We start from the raw sequence: 21,570 nt of genomic DNA, 5'->3' as shown, positions 1-21,570 counted from the left end.
TTTGCCAGAGCTGTGTGTGTGTGTATGTGTATAGATAAAATACTTAATATGTAACATTTCCCACATGTTTACTTTAAATCACCACTATTTTGGAACCAATTTTTTTTTGCTAGGAAGAGTTAAAAGTTAAACAGCGATTTTTCATTTTCACAAAACCATTTTTTTTTATTGTCCACATCAAATTTGAAGTCACTTTAAGGAATCTATATGATAGAAAATACCCTAAAGTGACACCATTGTAAAAACTGCACCCCTGGAGGGGCTCAAAACCACATTCAAGAAGTTTATTAACCCTTCAGGTGCTTCACAGGAATTTTTGGAATGTTTTAAAAAAATGAATATTTGACTTTTTCACAAAAAATTTACTTCATTTCCAATTTTTTATTTTCCCAAGGGTAACAGGAGACATTGGACCCCAAAAGTTGTTGTGCAATTTGTCCTGAGTAAGCCTATACCCCATATGTGGGGGCAAACCACTGTTTGGGCACATGGCAGAGCTTGGAAGGGAAGGAGCGCCGTTTGACTTTTTCAACGCAAAATTGGCTGCTATTAAGATCGAATGCCATTTTGGGTTTGGAGAGCCCCTGATGTGCCTAAACAGTGGAAACCCCCCACAAGTGACACCATTTTGTAAACTAGACCACCTAAGGAACTTATCTGGATGTGTGGTGAGCACTTTGAACCCCCAAGTGCTTCACAGAATTTTATAACGTAGAGCTGTAAAAATAAAAAATCATATTTTTTTCAACAATTTTTTTATTTTCCCAAGCGTAGTAGAAGAAATTGGACCCTAAGAGTTATTGTGCAATTTGTACTGAGTACGCTGATGCCTCTTACCACTATTTGGGCACATGGCAGAGCTCAGAATGGAAGGAGCGCCAGATTTTACTGTTATGGTTTGCTGGTTCCATGACCTGCTGGCAGAGTCCATGAGGTGTCAAAACAGCAGAACCTGCCATAAGTGACCCTATTTTATGAACTACAACTCTCAATGAATTTATCTAGAGGTGCAGTGATCATATTGACACCATGGGTGAGTCACAAAATTTTATAAGATTGGGCAGCTATGCGGAGAGATTCGGGTGGAACGGAGTGCTATTTGCCTGTTCAGGTGAATGTGTCTGTGCACATTCCGGTGTGTTTCCATGGACCGTGTGTCCATGGGCAAAACATGCTGAGATGTCTGCTTTTTTAATGTCAGCACGGAACACAAAACATCCAGCACACATGCATACACATAACACACATGGATGTCATCCATGTGACACGTATCGGCGCCGGGGAAGAAGCATTACAGTAAGCGCTGTTCACCGGCGCCGGGTGCTGAACACTGCTCTCCTCTTTCTCCCCTGCTTGTGCCGATCGCTGGCAGAGCAGGGGAGAATGATGAGAGCCATGTTGGCACCTGTCCTTGTGGTCATGTCATGTAAGCAGGGAAGTATGTGTCATTGTACTATACCTATATTTCTGTGGCGTATCGAAGCATCATGAGTTGTGGTATGTGTGAAAGGGGCACACTGACAGTCTTTGGCCCAGGGCACACGAAAACCTGGAGCCAACCCAACCCCCAACAACTTTAGCCAAATAACAACCAGTTTTCAATGCGTAACTATCATTAGGAAGTAAATTAAGGTTGACAAGCTTCAGTTATAAGAATTGATGTTTTTGGAATTGAAATGGGCACTGTAGGTGTGTTTGCTGTCTTCACCTCCCTGCCGACTTTGCTTCCCGATTGACTTGCATTGGGTTTCGTGTTTCAGTCGGCCTCCGACTTTTCCCTATAGTCGGCCGATTTCGTTCGACCCGACTTTTGCGAAAGTTGGGTTTCATCCAACACCAACTCGACCCGAAAAAAGGCAAAGTCGCTCATCTCTAGTCTCCAGACTTGTGGAGCAGCCCCTTCTCCACAGCCACCAGAGTCACCCTGTGCTAAGTTAACAAGATATAATGCCCCTGGTCATGTTTGCTCATCCAGGTGTCAGTGGTGAAATGCAGCCTGGCAGACATTGATTTTTTCAGGAAACAGGTGATGATTTCTTCAACAGGGTAGTGCAGACACAGCTTTCTTAAAGAAGTAATGGTGACGGGGCAACTGGCACTGGGGGACTGTGACGGGCATCAGCTTTCAGAAAGCGTCTGTATTCACCAGATTAAAAATCAGCATTTCTGTGATGAAAAGATTTGAGATGGTGAAGTTCAAGCTATTAGCTAAGGCATGTGTATGAGTAAACCATCTTTTATGTGATCACAACTGCGGGACCGAGGGCTGGCTGCTGGGCTGAGAGAGACTGGAGTAGGGTCAACATGACAAACTGCTGGACTGTGAATGAGGTGCAGGAGGAGATGTTATGGTGGGTTGAGAAAGATGGGAAATGCTTGGTGTCTGAGATCTGTCAAAAACAGTAGGTATGTCTACTTCTTTAACAGTTGATAGGCTGTCACTTGCCCCAACTGTAGCAGGTAAATTTGTGGTGGTTCTGTGGCCAGAAACTTGTCTGAGAACACTTGCCATGGTGATGAATGAGGAAGAAGCAGCAGATGCATTTGATGGGGTGGGCGAGGCCCAAAACATGCGTCAGTGTGTGCCCCGCACTTGAACTGAAGACCATCCAGGTAATCACTCAGCCTATTTACTTTTTCCTTTTTTCGTTTAGACAGATATCCTCAATCATCCAGCATTCTCTTCACTTGTATTTACCTCTGTCTCACACACTATACTCTGTAGAACTTCACACCCCTCACCCTTCTCCTTTTCAGGCTATGGACATCCATGATTAACTGTGCAATGTTATTTGCATTGAATAATGGATATATTATATTCAATAATGCATCTAGTAATTCGGTTTTTTAATCATATGTATTTTATGTGTATGAATATATTGTAATCTTTTGCTTTTACTACAAGTGGGTGCACCTCTTTGAATGTAGTGCTATCGTATACCACTCTTGTTAGGAAAGGTATTTTATCATTTCACCAGTTGTTCCACACTATTTTCCATTTGGATATTGAGATGCATGGGTTAATTAGCCCTATTGTGGATTAATGTTGCCATTTATATGTCATTTTTGACTTTTTAGTTGTTTTTAACAAGTCTTTGTTGAATGGTTCAATAAAAATATTTACTATTTTTGGTGAACCCTGTGTTCATGGCATGTTTCTTTTTCTCTTTGTTTTGTAATGTATAAACGATGATTACTATGCTAGTAGAGATGAGTGGATTGGGTTTCAGTCAAATTTTCTGAAATTCACAGTTTTACACAAATTCAAATATTCTGAGATTTGATTTACAGGGACACAATTTCCAATATTGCTGAAACATCAGAGAATGAGCTTATATCATTTTGCATTGATGCAAAGGCCTCCCTTTGATATCCTGCAGCTATTACATCTGACAGATTATCATACCTTGTATAGGAATGGTCAGTACCTAGACCATCACAGATCAAGAGTTCCCAGCTCAGCACAGTTTGTATGGCCCAGAAGTTTTCCAGAGTTTAAGCTCTTATGGACAGTGGGGTCCTCACTCTGCCCTGTAGAGTGTATGATTTTGTGGTCAGTGATGCCTCCCCTTGCCTCTCTCTATCCCCTCCCCTTTCCTCTCTCTCTCTTTCCCTCTCCCTACCTTCTGTCTCTCCCGCCTGCCACCACCCTCTCTCTCTCTCTCTCTCTCTCTCTCTCGCTCTCCCCTCTGTGTGCATAAGGCATAAAGCAGTGAGCTGCTGTTGTCAAAGTAACTGCTAGACATCTTGAAATCACCACTCCGGCTTTTTTTTATTTTATGGCTGGAGTGGTGCTTTGAATCTAAGGTCCCTGCACTTAGTCTTATATGTTCCATAGCAGTAGTCTACCCCTTTTATCGTGACTGCTATCATGGGCCTTTTACATTTTGCGACCTGCTAGATCGCTCCAGTATTTCTTGGAATGAGTTGGTGGTCACTCTTCAATGTAAGTCTATGAGAGCCTTGTTCTAGATCTCATAGACTTGCATTGAGAGCTTGAGACCCAGCTTCCGACTTCGGCCATTCAGAAGCTGTGGTCACAAGTGGTGCCATGGGACTGGAGAGGCACTTCAAAAAGGTGAAGATATCGGAGGGAGACTTTAAGGGTAGGGGCAGGAACCTTACATTGGATTCACCACTCCTGCACTGTAAAAAAAAAAAAACCGCTGGAGCTTTAATCCTATAGTCAGATTCATTGAGGTCTGTTCACTTTTTTTTTTTTGCTAGCATCTAAAAACAACTTGTGTTTTTTCCCCAAACCCATTACCCTAGCAGATTTTACACAGAACTTCAAACATGTCTCCCTTACACAAATGATCAGTTTTATAGAGCAATTGCTTTACATTTTTATTTTGTCTAGTTTTAAATATATCCATTTTGCAAGAAATGGTTGACATTCTGCAGACATCAAAATTTCTTAGAGATTAATGTCTAGTGTCATTCAAACTTGTAAATATTAGAATATAAATAATCTAAAACTTTTTTTGCAAGTCTGGCCAGCCCTGGAGGAATAGGTACTCATTTTGAATTATGCATGGCCGACACATTCTGTATTAATTCATGATTAATATATGCTTGACACTATAAGGATCCATGCAGGCTTGTAGCGCTATTTTGTAGTCCTGAAAAAGTACTTTGGTGCATATGGGCTCCAAAAGTTGTCCTCTTCTTACCATCTCCGATAACACTGAAGCCATAGTGTTAAGTTTTGTTAGATCTACAAAGATAAGAATGGTAAAAAATGGGAATATGTAGTCAGTGTTTTGTACAGTCTTCAATCTGAATTTAATATTTGCTCTAAAAAAAAAAGGCTGGTCTACTATGTTTATGATACGATAGTCCTCTTACAAATCTGCTAAATCAAGGTAAGGTTTTAAGTCCTCTTCCCTCAGTACTATGGGCCATTTCTCTTCCTCCTCCATGGAGGTGAAGTCTGGGAGGAAATGAGACAGTCTCCTTAAGTGAGTGTCCCTCACTGTGGAGTATTTGGGACATCTCAGCAAGAAATGGGCCTCATCCTCCACACTGCTGGCAGAGTATGCTCTCTCAGGGCTTGTAGTTATGTCCAGACATGGCCACTATCAGAGCATTACTGCCCTTACCTCTGTATGAGGTCTGGTGAGCAGCAGTACAGAGGGGGACCTGGGCTCCACCTCTTATGCTTCTGCTCAAAGGGCCCCCTTGTGCACTAAAATGCTGTGCTCTTTTTTCTTAAAATGAATTAAATGGGTGAGAGGAGGAGGTGGGGGACTGCTCATAATGAAGTGGGGGGAGGGGGCTGCAAGTGATGAAGTGTATCTGAGAGGGAACTGCACATTATGAAGTTTGTCTGAGGGGGGATTGTACATGTTGAAGTGGAGGGGAATAAAGGGACTGGAGAGGAGTGAGGGGGACAGTGGACTTCAAATGATGAAGTGGGGGGTGGACAGGACTGTAATTGAAGTGAGTGGGACTGCACATGATGAATTGAGGGTGATGGATGGGGAGAGCAATTGAATTGAAGGTGGGAGTGGGGAGAGCAAATGATGACCTGATGAGAGCAAATAATGATGAATTTTGAGGGTGAGGAGAGTAAATGATTTTTTGAATGTGGAGAATAGTAGTTGATAATGAATGGAGGGTGGGAGAGAGAGAAGACAGGACAATGAATTGTGGCAGCAGGGGCATGTAAATATAATGAATCGGGGTATTGGTAGGTATATAGCGGGGACCGTTGAGGATGCAGTGACTGGTAATGAATTTGGGGAAAGAGTTCAGGGGCTAATTAATTTATATATTAGGTGAGGAAAGTGGCTATAGTTAGTGGAGGCACAGTGATGGATTATAATTTATATTTGGAATGGTGGATTGCATAATAACTATATATTAATGATGGATGCACATCTGTATTCAGCTGTGTAGCATAGAAGAAAGTGAAAAAGTGGGGAATGTGCTCTGGATAACAGTGTTATTTTATACAGAGACAAGTCCTGGCTGAAAGAAGTAATGGCAGTCTGTACTGCATGAAAAAGAAAAGCAATGGTCAATGATTTCAGCTAGAGACATCACTGGTGAGTCAGTGTGTTACCTGTTCACTGACACTATATACTGTGTACAAAGCTCCTGTGTATAATGTCACTGATGATCCCAGTATTACCTGTACACTTACACTATATACAGAGCTCCTGTATAGAATGTTTCTAAAGATCAGTGTATTACCTATACACTGACACTATATACAGATCACCTATGTATCTCACTGGTGATCACTGTATTACCTGTACACGTACAGTAAATACAGAGCTTCTGTGTATAATTGCACATAGTATTGTGTTTTTTTTCATTTATTAAACAGTATTGTAGTATTCGGTCACTGTGGTGATAACATGTGGTCTGGTCACAGTGTGGCTGTATTTGTTCCTTGTATGTGAAATTATAATAATAATAATTTTATTTCTATAGCGCCAACATATTCCGCAGCACTTTCCATTATAGAGGGGACTTCTACAGACAATAGACATTACAGCATAGCAATAAACACATAGATCAAAACAGATGCCTAGAGGAATGAGGGCCCTGCTCACAAGCTTAATTTCTATGAGGAAAAAGGGGAGACATGAAATATGGATGGTAACACTTGCTTTTATTGCTTTTATTTTTTGGACCAGCCATAGTGTAAGAATTGGGTGTTGCTGCATGAACCACTTAACAGTCTAAATATGTAACCGTACAGTCAGAGGGCTATTAAATGTATAAAGCTTGTGAGAACATGATGTGAGGAAACTGGTTATGGTAAAAAAAAATTTTGAATGAGCCACACAGGGATATTTAGGTTAATGCGTTGAGGTAATAGGCCAGTCTGAACAAATTCGTTTTTAGGGCACGCTTAAATGTGGGGATTAATTGTATTAACCTGGGTAGTGCATTCCAAACAAATGGCGCAGCACGTGAAAAGTCTTGGAGACAGGAGTGGGAGGTTCTGATTAATGAGGATGTTAACCTCAGGTCATTAGCAGAACAGAGGGCACGGGTAGGGTGGCAGGCTGAGACAAAGGAGGAGATGTAGGGTGGTGCTGAGCCATGTAGTGCTTTGTGGGTGAGGGGTAGAAGTTTATACTGCATTCTGGAGTGGATGGGTAACGAGTGAAAGGACTGGCACAAAGTAGAGGCATCAGTATAATGATTGGTGAGGAATATGATCCTAGCTTCAGCATTCAGGATGTATTGAAGAGGGGAGAGTTTGGTAAGAGGGAGACTGATTAATAGAGAGTTACCATAGTCCAGATGAGAATGAATAAGAGAAAAACAGTAAGAGTTTTTGCAGAGTCGAAAGTAAGAAAGGGTTGAATTCTAGAAATGTTTTTCAGGTGCAGATAACAAGAGCGAGCCAGTGATCGGATGTGGGGGGTGAATGAAAGCTTGGAATCAAGTATGATCCCAAGACAGCGGGCATGTTGCTGGGGAGTAATGGCGGAACCACACACAGTAATGGCAATGTCGGGCAAGGGTAGGTTAGTAGAGGGAGGAAACATAAGGAGTTCAGTTTTTGACAGGTTCAGTTTCAGATAGAGACAGCGGTAAGACGATCACAGATGTTTTCCAAAAAGGCAGGCATGATATCAGGAGAAGTGTATAATTGGGTGTTATCAGCATAGAGATGGTACTGGAACCCAAAAATACTGATTGCTTGACCAATAGGGGCAGTATACAAAGAGAAGAGGAGGAGGTCTAGAACCAATCCTTGAGGAACCCCAACAGTAATCCAGAAGATGGCTCTGGCAGATGAGATGATGTGGGATATTAGGGGTAGTGGTCCGGTGGCTTTGACGGGATGATGTGGGATATTAGAGGTAGTAATTCGGTGGCTTTCACGGGATGATGTGGTATATTAGTTGTAGTAGTCCGGTGGCTCTGGCTGACGGGATGATGTGGGATATTAGGGGTAGTATTCCAGTGGCTAGTAGGGATGAGCGCTATTGCCCGATATCGTATCGGAATTCCGATATTGAAAAAATATCGGATATCGGAATTTCCGATTTCCAATATCAATGCAAGTCAATGGGAGAAAAAAATCGGAATTACAAAATGACCACTACAGTGCTATATAATGGATAAAATGGAGGGGAAACACCTCAGGATAATGGGGAAGGAGTTTGCAGAGGCAGAGGAGCAAGAAAAATGCACAGAGCGGAAGCTATAGCAGGAAAACTGGTCGCCATCTTAACAGTGGTGTTTTTTCTTTGGGTTAGGATTAGTTGGGGTAGGGTTAGGGTTTATAGTTAGGGTTATGGTTAGGGTTAGTAAGGTTAGGGGATAGGGTTAGTTAGGGTTATGGTTAGGGTTAGGGTAAGAGGTTAGGGTTAGGTTAAGGGTTAGCGTTAGTAGGGTTAGGGTTTAGAGTTAGTAGGGTTATTGTTAGGGGTTAAGGTTAGGGTTAGTAGGGTTTAGGGTTAGTAGGGTTAGGGTTAGTTAGGGTTAGTAGAGTCAGGGTTTACGGTTAGGGTTATGCTTATAGTTAGTAGGGTTACGGTTAAGGGTTAGGATTAGTAGGGTTAGGGTTTAGGGTTATGCTTATGATTCGAAGGGATTTCCGATGTGAAAAAAATATCAGAATCGGAATTCCGATATCGCAAATATCGGGCCGATTTCCGATATTTCAATATCGGAAAGCTCATCCCTTGTGGTTAGCTCTGGCTGATGGGACGATGTGAGATATTATAGTGAATGTGGCTATGTGCAGTCGGCGAGGCTCTACACTCAGCTTTAAATATATAGATATAATCATAATTTGTTATAACTAACCGTAGTTAATTATTATGTCCGGGCAATGTCGGGCTCTTCAGCTAGTCTATTAATAAAAGTCTATCTTTTATTAGAAATCAATGTTTCTCTTCATGTTGTCTACTATTCATTTTCAGTAAGACTTCTTGTTATTGTTTTGAAGTGACATTTTCATTATTTTCAGGATTGAATATTTTTGAAAACCACTGTTGACTGAACTGCTGTGAGCGCGGCCTCATTGATTGGTGGTGACATCATCAAGGTTACCTCCGGTCACTGAGGTTCCGTTCCCCGCTGGGCTGAACTGTCGTGATCTCAGTGAGATCCCCGTTAGCACTGTGAGAAAAACTCAGTGCTTGCGCAGATCTCACAGAGGTCATGGTAGTTCAGCTCGGCTGGGAGTGGAGCCTCATGGCGTCTGCCAATTATTACAGCATTTTTTGCATTCAAAAAGTCAAACGGTGCTCCTTCCCTTGTAAGCTCTGTCATGTGCGCAAACAGTGGTTTTCTCCCTTATATGGGGCATCAGCATTCTCAGGAGAAATAACACAACAAATTTTGGGGCCCATTTTTTTCGGTTAACCTTGTCAAAATAAAAAAAATTGGATCTGAAAAATGTTAAATGTTTATTTTTTTCCACATTCCAAACATTCCTGTGAAGCACCTGAAGGGATAATAATATTCTTGATTGTGGTTTTTAGCACATTGATGGGTGCAATTTTTAGAATGTTGCCATTTTTGGGTATGTTCTATCATATAGACCCCTCAAAGTGACTTTGAATGTGATGTAGGCCCTAAAATAAAATGGTGGTGTAAAAATGAGAAACCGCTGGTCAATTTTTAACTCTTAACAAAAAAAAAATTTGGTTCCTAAATTGTGCTGATGTCTAGTAGACATGTGAGAAATGTTACTTATTAAGTATTTTGTGTGACATATCTCTGTGATTTTAGGGCATGAAAATTCAAATTTGGAAAATTGTGAAATGTTAAGCATTTTCGCCAAATTTTCATTGTTTCACAAATGCAAGTCATATCAAAGAAATTTTACCACTATCATGAAGTACAATATGTCATGAAAAGCAAAATTCTCAGAATCATCTGGATCCGTTGTAGTGTTCCAGAGTTATTACCTCATAAAGGGACATTGGTTAGAATTGTAAAAATTGGCCCGGTCATTAACGTGCAAACCACCCTCCTCGGTAAAAGGGTTAACTTTTCTATCTCTCCTCTTGGTTTTGCATTTTCTTGCCCCAGTTCATGTAGTTCATGTTTAATGTTCTGAATGGCTGAGTCCAGTACACACTTCATTTTGGTTCTCTGCTTCTGTGTGATAATTTTTCTTTGTAGTTGCGCCTTAAACATTGTGAAGTTCCTCTCCAGCTGTGACAGGCAATCTCTGATGGTCTCCAGTGAGGGAGAATCATCATTAGGGGGCAGCAAGGAGATCTCTGGTGGTCCACTCTGTAGAGGTGGGCCCTTCACTGTTCGCACATGCTGGCCTTAAGGCCCCGTGTCACACACAACGAGATCGCTAGTGAGATCGCTGATTTTGTGATGCAACAGCGATCTCGCTGTGTGTGACACGCATCAGCGACCGCCCCCCCCGCCAGGTATCGCTGATCGTGCTCTAATGCCCTTGGCCATTTTTTGATCGTTGGTCTCCGGCTGGCCAGCATGCGTGTGGCAGTGGGAGACCAACGATCAGCGAGCTCCCAGCGCTGTAAGCAGATGCTGGGAGCTGGTATACAAGGTAAATATCTGGTAACTAAGCACGCGCGTCGCTTAGTTACCCGCTGTGTACCTTGGATACCTGCGTGCTGGCGCTGGGAGCTGGTATCTCAGGTACACAGCGGGTAACTAAGTGACGCGCGTGCTTAGTTACCCGATATTTACCTTGGATACCAGCTCCCAGCGTGAGCACGCAGGTATCCAAGGTACACAGCGGGTAACTAAGAGACGCGCTCGCTTAGTTACCTGATATTTACCTTGGATACCAGCGTCCTCACTGGTCCTGATCACTGGTGAAATCTGCCTGTTTGACAGCTCACTAGCGATCCTGACAAGGTCGTATCGTTGTCGGGATCACTGGTGCATCGTTTAGTGACACGGGACCCTTACCTCTTTGTGTTTCAGCCTAGACATTAATATGAGTAAACATTTCTTCAAATGCCTGAAGGATGTCTTCATTGTGCTGCATGACTATTGTGCCCGAGTGGTATAAATTAATGGTGAGTGTGATATAAGCGCTGTAAGCAGATGCTGGGAGTTGGTATACAAGGTAAATATCTGGTAACTAAGCACGTGCGTCGCTTAGTTACCCGCTGTGTACCTTGGATACCTGCGTGCTGGCGCTGGGAGCTGGTATCTAAGGTACACAGCGGGTAACTAAGTGACGCGCGTGCTTAGTTACCCGATATTTACCTTGGATACCAGCTCCCAGCGTGAGCACGCAGGTATCCAAGGTACACAGTGGGTAACTAAGCGACACGCTCGCTTAGTTACCTGATATTTACCTTGGATACCAGCGTCCTCGCTGGTCCTGATCGCTGGTGAAATCTGCCTGTTTGACAGCTCACTAGCAATCCTGACAAGGTCGTATCGTTGTCGGGATCACTGGTGCATCATTTAGTGAGACGGGACCCTTACCTCTTTGTGTTTGAGCCTAGACATTAATATGAGTAAACATTTCTTCAAATGCCTGAAGGATGTCTTCATTGTGCTGCATGACTATTGTGCCCGAGTGGTATAAATTAATGGTGAGTGTGATATCGTCATTCTGTGGGTCTTTTACTCTGATTTGTTGGACCCTGCTGATGCCATATTTTAAAATGTTTTTATTGTGTTTGCACAGGGCTGTGTGCCCAGACAGAAGGCTGCTCTCTATAGAAGGGGACATTTGTCTTTCTCTTATATTCCTCCTTAAGAGAAAATCAGCAAAGACGATTTTTCCTTTTTGCCTGAAGGTGGAGTGTTTTATAGTCGTTCTTGCACTCATGCTCTTGTGATATGTTATCTCCATGTCACCTGAGCTCTGCTGTTGCTACAATACTGACCTCTATACTAGGCTCAGTTAGGAGGCTGGGATTCTCAGTGTCCAAAATGTGATTTATTTCCAAATTTTCTTTTGAGCTTGGTTTGTAGAGGGATCCTATATGGTTTGGAGATGTAGCGAGATGGTTTACCTCTTCATCTTCAGCTCTGGTGTCTGTCAGACTTGATATTCTCTGCTGCGTGCAGCCTGTGTTGTGGGTACAGTTCTTACTTGTCATCTAAAATTCCTTTTTAATCCGGGTTTCTTCTTTACTGAAAACTTTTCAGTAGATTCATTATCATCACGGGCAGGATTACAATACATTCATAAAGGGTGAATTCATAGTTGACCCTGATTCTCCTCCTTTTCACTCACCCATTAAATTCTTCACTAAAAAATATTGTCTAAGACTGTTGCTTTGAATGTTCATATGAAGTAAAGATACAGTATATAGAATCATCTATTTGATTCCACTCATATAAGTGAAATCTACCATATATACTTGTCTATAAGCCAACCTGAATATAAGCCAAGGCACCTAATTTTGCCACGAAAAACTGAGAAAACTTATTGACTTGAGTATAAGTCGGGTATGCATTGTCCCCTTATCCCTATCCTTGAATGCATGGCTCCTCATCCTCATTCTTGTATGCATGGCTCCTCATCCCCAAATGTGTATGCATGGCTCCTTATCCCCATCCTTGTCTGCATCGCTCCTTATCCCCATCCTTGTCTGCATAGCTTTTTATCCCCATCTTTGTCTGCATGGCTCCTTATCCCTACCCTGGCATACATGGTTCATCATCCCTGTCCTTGGCCCCCATTAGAAAAGCATAAAAAAATCACCCTACTTGCCTTCCCTGCATGCCCTTTCTGCATCTTGTTCAGGTGCCTGACCAATCATTTGTCCCTGCTAATTAAGGTAATAATGAATAATCACTCCACTCTATGCCTATGGAATGGAGAGAGGTGAATATTCATAACTCTTAAGTAGCGTGCACCCGTGATAGCCCGGCAGCTGCTGGAAGCCTGCTGCTACGCTAACACTGCGTGCTATAAGAGAGAAATTCTGTAGTAGTGGGCACAGAACTTAGCAGCAACAGCTGGTTCCTGCCTCTTGTGACCCGCTGCTCCGCCGCTCCCCCACCCCACCGTCTTCTGGAACAATGACTACAGTAGATTGTAAGCCGAGGGGGGCATTTGCAGCACAAAAAAAATTGCTGAAAAACTCTGCTCATGCTCGAGTATATATGGTATATAATAAAATGGACAGACTGTGTAAGGGGAGGCCAGAACTGTAGTCATGGCCAGAGATACTGAAGCATCTGTGTCTTGACCTTCCCTCACAGAAAACTGTAATCCACTGCTCAGCGTACCTGCGTCTCCAGGTTCAGGTTCCAATGGGCACTTCCCAGACGGTGACGGCCCTTCTTCCAGGCAACCCCCAGTAATGGAGACACAGTCCAGAATAACTTGAACGTTTTCTTTACTTAGAACTTCACACATTATAACCACAGTTGGCACATCATGGAATTCACATTCAACTTTACTTGATTCCTCAGCTTTCCCTACTTTGCTGGCACTTCTGTACGGCACATGTCCAGACCGGACCGTCTTAGACTGCTTCTCAGCTTCTTCCTGGCCTAACCTCGCCATGATGACAATTCCTTCTGCCTGTTTCGCCCCATACTCGAAATCATCAGCCACCAGGTTTGGTTGCCTCTGGAAAAGCTTCTGTATAGCTCCCTGCAAAGCTCCAACTTCCTTCTGTTTCTCACTCCAACTGACTCCCGCCCTCCCTAATGGCGTCTGCCCAGGCTATGAGTTGCCACATCTCCTTCCTACTGTACTGGCCCACTGCAATGATGCACAGTGGCCGTGGATAGCGTGGGCTGCCACTGCTTAACGCTGCGTGGTTGCTGAGCCGTCCTGGGCCTATAGCCCATGTGGACACTTCGGGCACCCTGGCCCTGTCTGACTAACTTCCCTTCTGCTCTAACCTTAACTCTCAGCAGTCCCTCCTACACTTAACCCTATACTACCTACTAACTATTCTGTGTACTAGAGTACCTCCCTCTACTGTCCACCCAAGAGTACTATGCTTTCCCTATACTGTACACAAAGCATTGTGAAGATTATCACACTATATACAATGAGGAGCATGAAAACATAGCAATGGTAATACCCAGAAGGGGTAGCAGTACCATATCATACATTAGGTAGTACATAGAACATGTAGCAATACCAGTAAGCAAAAAGACAAATACAGCAATGAACATTATTAAATCAACCCCTTTATGACTGTACCAGTGCTTCATGTTTACTTACCATGCATGTGGCTTCTCTTCCATTGTGTCATCCAAAAGCCACATACTTTCATGTTTTTAAATATTAATGCTTTCTAAAATAAAACAAATGTTGATCATTTTATGTTCAGAAGACAGTCAGAAAATTCCTGTAAAATATTATAAATTGTGTCAATATCATACACTCTCAAGTCTGAACAATGGCGTTGCTATATTGCTGTGGGCAATGCTGGGAAATAAGATATGACATTCAAACAGCAATTGTAAGAATTGGGAATGATGCAGTTTTTGGAAAAAATACCAGAGACCCTAATCCCAGGCAACAATTCCAGTTTCAGTGATTGGACTCCACCAAATTTAATAGTAGGTAAATTCCTTCAACACCTTCATGCCACATCCTGTTTTAATTTTCCTGACCAGGCCAAATTTTTCAATTCTGACCAGTGTCAATTTATGTAGCAATAAATCTGGAATGATTCAACATATCCCAGTGATTCTGACTTTGTTTTATTTTGACGTATTTGACTTCCTGATTGTAGTAAATTTAGGTTTATGTGACTACTGCTTTTTTATGAAAAGATCGAAAATTTGACAAATTTAGAAAAACTTTTTTATTTGAACTTGGAATTTTATGCCCTCAAAAAAGTCATACTGCAGAAAATTAATAAATAACATGTACCACATAACTACTTTGTCAACATCATTTTTAAGCATTGTTTTATCATGTTAGAAGGGTTAAAAAATGAGCAACATTTTTTATTTTCCTAAAGAAAATTACAAATCCGTTTTTTTTTTTTCTTTTGACCACTTCACCTTTAAGGAGACTTTGAAGGTACTATATGTCAGGAAACAAGATCCTATTGTAAAGACTACACCTCTCGTAGTATTGAAAACTACATTCAAGTCGTTAGTTAACCCATAAGATGCTTCATAGGGTTATCAAATTGTAGCCCGCCTAACTTTCATCAAAATGAGCAAGTCACGTATCTACAATTTTTTTTTTTTTGCACCCCAGTCGCAGACTGGACAGACTAGGAGATGGTGTAGTTTTTAGTATTATGCATTGATCTCACATTATCGCAGTCTGTTATGTTACACTTTTGTTGTGGCTTCTGTGCCTGGTGTTGCTATTGCTGCTGATGTTAAAAACAACTTTTTGAAATGTGGAGACTCCAAGCTGGGTCTCCATCTGGTGGGTTGACTATTGTGGAAGTGGTGTCAGAGCCCATTACACTGTTTCTTTTCTGTGGAAATTGATGTCACTTTAGTGATGTGTGACAATAATTTTTTGAAATGTGGAGACTCCAAGTTGGGTCTCCTTCATGTAGCGGTATAGCCCACAGACAGGCAGGCCTACACTTTCAGTCAACTACCTGTGTCACTATTCTAATATTTTTCTAACATTAGTGGTCTATAAAGCCGATATTCGTGCCACCTGAGTGTGGCTGGAGAAAAAATTAAGTTGTTGCATGAGGTATCAAGGCTTCCAGCAAAGCAAGCTTACACCACTTACAAAGCTGTAAATGCTGGCCCAGATGCTGATTCTTCATGCATGGCCCATGGCTGACTGCTGCTGAGTCATTTGTTGTCAAATTTCTACTGTGTCACTTTTTCTCATGTCTGCCCCTAACTTTTGAAGATATTTGGACTTCAAGTTGGGTCTCCTTCATGTGTGTTGCCTGAATTTGGCAGACCTCACAGAGCACCAGGCCTATACCGGTCACTAATCCACCTGTTCCTGATCAATATTTAAGCTAGAAATGCTGGTCCAAGACCGGTCCCAGGCCCTGTCCCATCCATGCTGCACAATTATACTATTTGCACTCTGGGTCAATTAATGCCACATTTCCTGGTGCCTGCCCCTAATTTGAGCCATTTGCTAAGCTTTTTGTTCCCCCTTAAGATGCTGTGTACATGGTTGGCTTAGCCTCCCATTGAATTCAATGGGGTTCGGGTATGTTTGACAAACCGTTTGACGAACATGTTCGGTGAACATCGGGACCTTCACGGAACTGAATCGAACCTTGAAAGGTTTGCTCATCCCTAGTAATGACAACACTTTCTGCTCTGTCTGTTGAAACAACACCTACATCAAAGTACACATAAATGCACACCGATATCTATTACTATATAAACTGCTAAGACATGAATACATGTTCATTAACAAATAAACATCCAAGTTCTTAGGTTATTGGAAAAATACTAAAGATAGACCAAGCTTTGCAGAATCCTTTTTCCTTTTTTTTAATTTGATTTGCAATGAATCAAAAGTACTGCAAAGCCTTCAACTATCCTGAAAAGATGTGTAGATCATATGCGAAGAACTTGAAAGACCATGATGTCTAGATCATAAAATAAAAGGTTGCCGAGGATTGTGTGTACCAATGTTGTATGACACGAACAGATATAAAAGCATAATACAGGTGGGGTTGTATTACGGATATCCTAAAAAATAAAAATGGTGCATGCACCTGTATGCTGATGAGCAAATTTTCTATGGACAAGCCAAAATAATATATTAGAACCTCACATGCAGGTGCTCAATAGAAAAAGGGATTTTTACAGAAATCCACATTACCTGTATGCTTGCTATCAGTGACTGTCCCTTGGATGCGTCCACCCTGATGCGCGTTTCGGCAGGGATGACGAAGACAGATGCCGGCATCATGGTCTTTCAAGTTATTCTCCTGCACATATGCACTTTATTGATTTCCTAATATCTCTGTGAATAATTTCCATATTATCACATGATGTTATTTACCTATTACTTGATAGTGATTTTATAATATTTTGCATACCTTTGGTGCCTTGTAATTCAAATTGTATACGCTTTTTACCATTATTGTGTGTATACAATTTCAACATGTGTTATTGTCCCTTGGATCTGCGTTCACTGTTTTCACTTGATGTTTATCGCACTTTTAACTAATTTTACATTTTTGATAATTTCAGTAGCCTCCTCAAATGGTCTTAGTAAGCGACATGTGTCCTTCTCCAGCTGCCAATGGTGATTTCAAAGTAATTAAGATCTAGTTTGCCTGTTTTGTGATATAATCAGTCAATACAGATGATTGAACATATGCACAGATTAATTCCATTGCAATGTAGTGTCACAAATTAGGCAATGTTCAAGCAGACTGTTATATTTTTGCAAAGACTGGAGGGTGTGCTTTGCTGGGTAAGAACAGTGGAAGTGCCATGACACTTTTCTGGCCATGGGCATCATCTTCTTGAAGCAAATATATTTATTTAAAAAATTGTCAGATCAAATTTAGGATGTACACCACGCAGAGAGCATGCCTTTTATTTCAAAACATAATGCAGCCAGAATGTTATGGCCATTGTTGCTTACTTCAATGCTCAATTGTAGTTGACAGTAAGCAATGCAACATGAGATTTGATGCTTAATGCAGATAAACAACTTTTCTGCAGTATAGCTTTTGTCACCCATGTTCATAAGCTATAAAACAGCTTGGCAGTTCTGCAGCTTACAAGAACGAAAAGACTGAAAGTAGAGAGCAGATGGAACGTCTGTCTTGTTGAGATGTAAATTGAATAGGAATGAGGTAAATAAGCACCACCTGATATTGAAACCAAACTAAGCACCCAATCATGAAATTTTCATAAAGTCTTCTAGTCATAATTTTTGTGAATTCCCTTGCTCGTATTTCTGAGCCAAAGCTCCCTCTGCTCCCTCTGGTGGTTACTGAGAGTAGTGGAGCTGGCCAGGTTGATGGAGGTTCCCCACCTGATGACGATAATTGGGAACCTGGGATTACTGGCTGAGAGCATATAATTGAGCTGGCTGCTCTTGGAGGTTGCTGGTGATTTTCCTCCTTGTGAAATGGAGTTCGTTTGTCCCCTGCCTGATCTGCATGGTTCAGTTAAGTGATTCTTCTGCTAATCCTTCGCATCTAATCTGGTTGTGCCTTGTTTTTGCTTTCTGCTTTGTTGCTAGGGTTCAGCGTACTCCCTGCTGGGGGCAGTGCTGGGCCCTGCTCCATATGTTACAGCTTGTGTCAGTTTGTTCAGTCCCCTGTTATGTTAGTACCTTTTGCTTTACTTCCAGCTTATACCAGAGTGCTGAACTAGCGGGGGTGAGGTCATGTAGCCTCAGGTTTTTTGTATATCAGAAGTGTTGGAATTTTTAGGGTTTTGTGTGTGATTGCAGACAGTATATTTTCTGTCCTGTCCTGTCTAGACAGCTTGGGCCCCACCGTTTGCTCAGTCTGTTTTCCGCCTGTGTTTGTGTCTCATCTTGTCTCATCGACAATATATGTTTGGGGGCTGTCTATTCCTTTGGGGGATCTGCTTCGGGGCAGTTTAGATTTCACCTTTCTGGCTTTAGGCTTAGTTAGTTCTCCGGCTGTGACGAAGCGTCTAGGGCATCGTAGGAACGCTCCACGGCTACTGCTAGTTGTGTTGATAGGATCCAGGGTCTGCAATCCGCTTAGTTACCAACCTCTCTGGTTTTCTGGTGGCTTAGCCTGTTCCTGCCATGCTCCTTGGTGAGCCATTCATAACACATAATAGTTCAAAACAAGGAGTTATTGGGCCACGAGTGTCCATAGTTGCACTCCACCTGTCAAGGATGCAGTGATCTTTCACTCTGAGAAATCTAGAGAGTGGCTTTTTTTCTCCTGTATGTGACAGAGTAGATTAACTTTTGTGTTTTGAACCAAAATTTCAACCTTTCCTAAAAAAGACCACTTTAGAAATGGTACTTGCATGGTAAAAAAAATAAATAAATGCAGCAACTGGTTATCGTGTTGGTGTGTGCCCACTAAATTAGACTAATGTAAAAGATGGGCAAATATCAATAGTTTGTGACATGTACACTTTGTGTGCGGATATGATGGGTTATATTTTTTTCTTTCAGCAACATTGGTGGCTTGCTTCTGCATAAATGCCAAAAAAAAGTGTATTTAAAATGCAGCAGCACATTACCTACACTTATCAAGCAAATAGCAGCTGCCAGCCCTCTTATCTCTCTCCCCCTACGCATTAAATCACTGTATTATTATCTTTTCTTCATAGTTCACACACTATTCTTCGCTACGGTGTGGTCACACACATTAATTTATTTGTACAATTTATTTAGTATTTTAGGACTTTTCCAATTTCTATGGCTAACCTGAGCTGAGACATGTTCTCCATATCTAGATTCACCAAAAAATAGCTATTGCATTCCCTGCTTCTTAATTTATGCAGGCTATGACAGCTATGACAATCCCTCCTGATTGGCTGAGATGGGATAGCTGCAAGCTATTATGGGGAATTCCACGTGCCTGTATGTGCTGAAGGTCGCGTGATTCTTTTCTGGCTGATGCAATCTTATGCAATCCGTAAAATGGCAGTGACCATCTTAGGAGATTCCGATAAAGTGAACTTCAAATAGTTTACTCTTCCCAATCAGTGAATTCCTAAATCATTTTGCTAATATCTAATAAATACCCTATAGATACATTTATTATTGACATTTTAATACGAAAAAGTGTGGTTATTAAGATAGGTGTCATTCTGGAAAGTGGCTAAATTGTCATAAATTAAATACTAAGGTGGGAAACGTGATCTGGTCAACAAGATAATTAAGACTAATGCTTATGGTTCTACTAATGTACGTGAATACATACTGCAGGTAAAGGAGTTGGTTTTCTTGACATTCCTCCATATGTTACCATAGTGCTCCCATCCCTATGGAATACAGAATAAAAAGATTTTTAAGCACATTTTGTAAGGGGAACATGGGTTGCTATGTGCATGCAGATATTTATCAATTATTTTTTCTAGAAATCTAAATTTTTAATAATAGAAGTCAAGCAGAATGTTGTAAGAAAAAAAGATTTCTCAACAAAGGAAAAAGATGCAAAGCATTGTTCAGCCTTCTGACCACCTGTTCTCTTCATCTTATGTGGTAAGTTATTCTTTTTTTAAGATAATCAGCTCTGTATTTTTAAAGGAACCTTACACAATGATTAATGCCAAAAAGCAAGGCATCACCTCCTCCCAGGATCCCCAAAAAAGGTTTATCTAGGCTCATAGTGTAACACAGGGTTTCCCAACTCCAGTCCTCAAGGCACACCAACAGATCATGTTTTCAGGATTTCCTTAGTATTGCTCAGGTGATAATTGCTTCACCTGTGCAATACAAAGGAAATCCTGAAAACATGATCTGTTGGTGTGCCTTGAGGACTGGAGTTGGGAAACCCTGGTGTAACTTAAAGGGGAACGCCAACCAAATGATGTCCTGTATTTGTGTTACTGATATTCAGTGATGCTGGGACAGGCACATAACAGGAAGTATGTTATTGGCATAAATGTGCTGAGTAGACACGCACCACAGTGCTCAATCTAAAGGCCCTTTTACATTTAGCGATGCACCAGCGATCCGACCAGCGATCCGACCCAGTCAGGATCACTGGTGCATCGCTAAATGATTGCTAGTGAGCTGTCACACAGGCAGATCTCACAGCGATGCAGCAGCGATACAGCGCACGATACTCACCTTTCACAAACAGCGATACTGACGTCCTCCCGCCCGCCTCCATGCGTCGCTCGTCGTTACAGCAGGAAGCTGATGACGAGAAATGGAGCCGGATATTCTCGCGCAATCAGCGATGGACAGCGGGGGAGCCGGTCGGAGGTAAGTATCACACATAGTGATATCGCTATAATGTCACAAAATCGGTGACGTTATAGCGATATCGCTATGTGTAAAACCCCCTTTAGTGTACTGAGTGAGACTGGGCATGTCTAGTTGGAATGTGGCCGGAAGCATGCGCAGTGTGCATGATGTGAGGATTCATAAGTGTGCAGTCATGAAGAGTGACTACAGACTTTTACCCTAAGGCTGGACAACTCTTTTAATCCTTTCACTTTTTGGGCATTATATGAAGATATTATTTGGATATTAAGTCATGAAAGTATGAAATCTGTGATGGATAGATGCCATTTTGCTACATTTGGAAGCCAGACCCTGGGTAGCTATTCTATATGAGTGTTTTGCAAATGGGCACAGTGCCATTTATTCAGATCAAATAAAACTAGCTCTTGTACTGACAAGTAGTTTAATGCTTTCTTCCTAATACTTCCAAGTATTGGCTGCTATACTAATAGGATTTCTCCAGCTGTGAATTGTAGACTGTATTCACGTCTGCTTCCTGAACAAATCATATCGAGTCATTATCTAAGGTGGCAATCAGGTTACCAGAGTTGATTTTACAGGTAATACACCATTTATACTCAGGTAAAGGACACCTACTTCAGATGGCAGAAGAGATTTCCAGCAGCGTTTCCGCCTACACAATTGAGAGCTAATTTCGGCCTTTCAACTACCTGAGAGAGGATATGAAAGCATGGTCAGCTTGCTTCGCATAGCTATGTACTTTGTATTGATAATTACTTCATACTGTCACTTCTTATTACTAGCCACAAGATTGTGCTAAAATCCAGCCACTGCGGATGCTTCACAGC

General features: G+C 41.7%; 1 protein-coding gene across 1 annotated transcript in view; it reads right to left on the bottom strand.

Annotated features, from left to right (window-relative positions):
- Positions 1-4,466: 4,466 nt before the first annotated feature.
- Positions 4,467-21,570, bottom strand: part of LOC141089611 (enoyl-[acyl-carrier-protein] reductase, mitochondrial-like) — a 176,306-nt gene continuing 159,202 nt past the window's right edge. Inside the window, exons 7-10 of the mRNA XM_073576115.1 lie at positions 21,359-21,432; positions 19,731-19,791; positions 14,120-14,192; positions 4,467-4,717 (exon numbers count right to left, since the gene is read on the bottom strand). Coding sequence (XP_073432216.1) covers positions 4,554-4,717; positions 14,120-14,192; positions 19,731-19,791; positions 21,359-21,432 — 372 coding nt within the window. The 3' untranslated portion in view covers positions 4,467-4,553. The remainder of the gene's footprint in view (positions 4,718-14,119; positions 14,193-19,730; positions 19,792-21,358; positions 21,433-21,570) is intronic.

This window comes from Dendrobates tinctorius, unplaced genomic scaffold, assembly GCF_039654945.1.
Source record: "Dendrobates tinctorius isolate UK_male_01 unplaced genomic scaffold, ASM3965494v1 ptg000046l, whole genome shotgun sequence".
Classification (NCBI taxonomy): domain Eukaryota; kingdom Metazoa; phylum Chordata; class Amphibia; order Anura; family Dendrobatidae; genus Dendrobates; species Dendrobates tinctorius.
Note: the sequence above shows the minus strand (reverse complement) of the source record. Positions and strands in the feature narration are given on the sequence as shown.